The 4,735-nt window shown below is 40.1% G+C and overlaps 1 protein-coding gene across 1 annotated transcript in view; it reads left to right on the top strand.

The window, feature by feature from the left end:
- The first annotated feature begins 242 nt into the window (after positions 1-242).
- LIAS (lipoic acid synthetase) overlaps positions 243-4,735 on the top strand; it is a 15,223-nt gene continuing 10,730 nt past the window's right edge. The window contains exons 1-7 of the mRNA XM_035896738.1: positions 243-281; positions 345-517; positions 1,155-1,248; positions 2,031-2,111; positions 2,344-2,500; positions 3,368-3,425; positions 4,487-4,615. Of these exons, the coding sequence (XP_035752631.1) occupies positions 243-281; positions 345-517; positions 1,155-1,248; positions 2,031-2,111; positions 2,344-2,500; positions 3,368-3,425; positions 4,487-4,615 (731 nt within the window). The remainder of the gene's footprint in view (positions 282-344; positions 518-1,154; positions 1,249-2,030; positions 2,112-2,343; positions 2,501-3,367; positions 3,426-4,486; positions 4,616-4,735) is intronic.

Raw genomic sequence — 4,735 nt, 5'->3', positions numbered from 1 at the left:
AGATCTCAAATTAACCCGTGCCAAGTTACCGGCATCCAAACCCGCTTGGTTTGGGTTGTGTTTTGGGGGGGGAGGGGGTGTTACTTGCGTCCAAAACAATAGTTTGATATCAAGGTATTTTGGAAGAGGTCTGTGGTCTACCTTTATATGCTCTATGTTTCACGTGACTTAAAGTTAAAAAGAGGATTATATCTTAACCTAGCCTAATATACCTTAATCTTAACTTAAAGGCACTTGGGAAGATGCTTACGCGAAGCATACATCAACCACCAAACGGACGAGTAGTTACTTACTATATAGCGCTAGTACGTTTATAGTTCAATAAATGACGGTGTCACTTCTAGGTGTCTGGGAGCCACCTGTGCAGCCGGTACAGAACATCAGGTTCTTTGCCAGAGGAAAAAAAAGAGTTTCTGCAAAATGGACCAGGCTTACAAGACTTTGTATCGGGAGATTTGTCGGACAAGAGCGCGTGGGCTGAGTATAAAGGCAATTTAAAGCGCCAGAAAGGAGAAAGGTAATTGTGATTGTAGACACCTGTAGTTGCATCCACGCACTGTCTTGCCCGTTTAGTGTTAACTACAAAATGTGTACCATGTATTTTTATTAAATTCTGTCATACTGGCTTGCCAATTTCATAATTTTTCGACAAAGAACAAAACCAGTATTCGCTTGTTAATATGTGTAACAAAACATGAAGATGCGGTGGTATTTTCTCACTTGATTGCCTGCGCCATGGTCTGTATTAAATTACAAATATACATCCATAAGTGGGTCTACCCTACTTTGGTGTTGAAAAAATATTATTAATAGACAGAGTAAAACACCATATTTCCAGTTATAAATTTGATCAGACTTTGTGATAGCTGTGTAACATACGCTGCCATTAACTGTTGCAGTCTCCGGTGTGGCGCTGTTAAATCCCACCGGTATCATTAACAGTTTTAAACTTTCCGGTGACAACAAACTCCTACTCTCGAATGTTGGGATGATGATGGACGTGGAAGAGAGAAGTCCATTATGACCATGAATGATGTTAATATTGGTTGCTGAGTTGCATGGGTTTTCAAGGAACCTTTCCTAGTTAGGATCTGTGACATTAATCAAAGCTTACCATGTAAATAATTTATTAATCTTTATGTTTGCTTGATCAGGCTGCACCTTCCTCCGTGGCTGAAAACAAAGATTCCTATCGGAAAGAACTACAATAAACTAAAGAATACCTTGAGAAGTTTAAATCTTCATACGGTAACTCTAGTACCAACCAGGTTTTCCTGTAGAAATAAGGCATTTTTTTATGGGTACAAAATTATTTCTCTGTGGAGGACAGGTAGAAATAATGTCTTGCGTGATCTTCAATGCTCAAACTGAGCCCAGTGCTGATCCTTTTTGCCAGCAGTGAATTTTATCCATAAAGAATGAAGACAAACCCAACAGAGCATTTCACGCTTTTCCTGCTGTGATTTTAAATACTAGGGTTTACTACTTGCATCACCAAGGAGACCAGAAGATGCTATGTGTGACTTATTAATGGAAACACACACAATTTCAGAGTTACATACATGTTTTGCATTAAAACAAATTCTAGAAATATATGTATTTCATTAAATACACCTTCCAGATGGTAAAAAGTGGTGGGTATGCATGGAGAGCTTTTTTTCCCTTTATTTTCAGAGTAAGATCATGCTTTGATGCATCATAGACTTTGTGAACATTTTACCAATTTTTAAATTTAAAATGTTAATGATAATCTGTGATAATTAATAAGGCAGTTACGTGGTTGAGGAGTTTTTGGAGTTGTGAAGTACAGGGAAAGAATGATAATGGATGTCAGGAAACAATTCTTCTCTTCCTAGCTATTCTACTGACTTCTTACAGAACATGTAACTTTGTAACTCCTCTCTTATCACAGGGGGAATTGTGTTTTCTTTGTAGGCTACTACAGAAATTGGTCAATAATAGAATAATAATTTTCAATTAAAAATTTAAAAAAAAAAAAAGACCGGGACATTACTGTCTTTTAACTCCAGGTCTGTGAAGAAGCACGTTGTCCCAACATTGGAGAATGCTGGGGAGGTGGTGAATATGCTACAGCTACAGCTACTATTATGGTAAGCCATTAACCGTTTCTGAAGTAGTCTATTAATGTTTGAGCTGTCTGTAGTGGATTGTTGGATCTCTACTGTAATGGTGTGGGTTTATTACAAGAAATTTAGAGTAAATCACTGTCCTCATCGTTTTGCGGAGTACTGGGATTTGTCTGATCTGGCTCATGCAGCTGTTTCTCAGGTGAGCAACAGTGATGTGTATGGTACAAAGGTGGGAATGTCTCTCTTCTTGCAGCTGATGGGGGACACGTGCACGAGAGGTTGCAGATTTTGTTCAGTAAAGACAGCAAAAAATCCACCTCCGCTGGATCCCAAGGAGCCGTACAACACAGCAAAGGCTATAGCCGAGTGGGGCTTGGATTACGTTGTGTTGACGTCTGTGGACAGAGACGGTTAGTATGTTCTCTCATCTCCAGTCTGAGCTCTCATATGCCTTACGTGGGGTAAGCACAGACCTTGGTAAACATTTATCGCTCAGCACAATTGTCGAGGGTTACTGTTTTAAAGGATTGGACAGCACTGAAACTTTGGAAAGATTCTACATACTCTTAGTATTTCTCCATGTCTGGTAAAATATAATAGAAGTTACGCTGTTATTAAACATCAAGAATATTAAAATGCTAAATATAACTATTTTTTTGCAAAATTACTAGAAATACACCATGTTCTATTACTTGACTGGCAAAAAACTCCCACAAACATTCATATACAATACCGTTACAGAACTTCCTTCCAAAAACCAAACCTGGAATACGTTATATGTAACAGAACCGAAAGTTGCCTTTTTCTGAGGTTGTAGTAGCTCCTTTGTGATGACACCACATAGGTGGAGAAAATCATTGTAAAGGCTGTTCAGAATACTTTGGTGGAAAGTCCAGGTAGCTTCAAAGTGGCTTACAATAAAAGAGCAATAATATATGTGTATATATATATATATGTCAGGTTTTGTAGAACTGCTTCTCAGACCAAAACCATAAATAGATAAAGCCATTCTGTGCTCAGGCTGACAGTGTACCTAGAGACCGGTCAATTCAGACTAAACAGCTGAAGTCTGCCCTAGATGATCCCAGTTAGACTTTGTGCAGAGCACGGCTTGGCAGAAATCTGTTATAAACCTTTGGCATAAGCGGTAAGACCAGGGTTTGACTGCTTTATTAGTTTGCATTTCAGTTTGACTCTGTAGGGTTTTTGTGGCTTTGCTAATAAGTAAATAAATTTCTTGAACGGAAAAGTTAACTGAATAATTGAAATGCTTCTAGATATGCCTGACGGTGGAGCAGAACACTTTGCAAAGACAGTCTGTCATCTGAAAGAAAGGTATATCTTTAATGTATGACTTAGTACTAAAACGTTAGAATGTGGTACTACATGTAGGTCAAAACTACCTTTAGCTGGATTATTCCAGGGGTCACGCAAATACAAAAGTCTGCCTTTAGCCTATCTATGTCCTTTTTTTTTTTTTTTTTCCCTGTTTTTCATCTTTCTCATATAATGCCCCCAAAGTATTTTGGATTTGGATGCATTTCCAATTTAGCCCAGGCTTATTTCAAGCTAAGCACTGGATTATTTCTTTGACGGTGCAGCTGGTTTACCAGGAAATGAGTACATACTTTTGAGGTATGTTCATTCTTGAACCTTGGAGCTGAAACACTGGATTTAGAGAACAGTGCACCACATTACAAAAGAAGTTGGGTTTCTTGAAAGAGAAAAGCAGTGATCAGATTGCTTTATGTTTTCCCACAATGGCTGCTTCTATGCCTGTGGTCATACCTTCCTACTTTCCCTAGCTGTGCCTTCCTCCCTCTCTGCACCGGTGCCCTGTATGCCATTTGACAGCATACTTGTCTACCCGCAGATTTAATTCGTATAACCTCATTTAAGGCTTTATCCAGGGTATCGTGGGGCTCAAAAGGCTCCTGTAGTTTTCCGCACCTGCCTTTCTGAGCTGAATTCTGGCTCCTGGACACCAAGACGAGAGTCCAGGGCAATAATGTAGGGTCTTCATATCCCAGCAGGCAGGATTGTAGCTCCTCTGTGTTTTGGTTATTAAACTCATGTCAAGTTAACCTGCAACAAAGACATGTGAAAAATCGCGTATAAACAGTGAATGTGATTAAGAGACTGCTGGAATTGCTTTTTACTATTTGGCCTTCATGCTGTTTCAGCTCACATCAGTAAAATCAGGAATTAAACACAGGCTGTCGTTTGAATTGTAATCCAAGTATTTACAAAAATCAGTTGTTTTAGAAGCGTATCCTGAATTAACTTTCCTTTGCTTATTTATTGAGTTACGTTTGGGGTTTTTTTGCTACATTGAGTTTTCAGCAACAGTGACACAAACCCCACAGATGCGCTCATTTTCCATCTCTCCTTTTCAGGAATTCAAAAATTCTGGTCGAATGCTTAACGCCCGATTTTCGAGGGGACCTGAAAGCTGTGGAGAAAGTAGCCTTGTCGGGGCTGGACGTGTACGCCCACAACGTGGAGACGGTGCCCGAATTACAGAGGTGAGCAGCGGCAGTATGGGGGAAGCATGAGCGGGCACGGGCTTTTCTGAAGGGACTTCGGGTGCAAGGGGCAGCCGGGGACACTTGCTCAGACCCGCGGGGACGCTCTCGCCGGCCGCG

The sequence above is a fragment of the Egretta garzetta genome, unplaced genomic scaffold (genome assembly GCF_000687185.1).
Source record: "Egretta garzetta isolate BGI_Z169 unplaced genomic scaffold, ASM68718v1 scaffold256, whole genome shotgun sequence".
NCBI classification, from domain to species: domain Eukaryota; kingdom Metazoa; phylum Chordata; class Aves; order Pelecaniformes; family Ardeidae; genus Egretta; species Egretta garzetta.
This window is presented reverse-complemented; position numbering and strand designations above follow the sequence as displayed.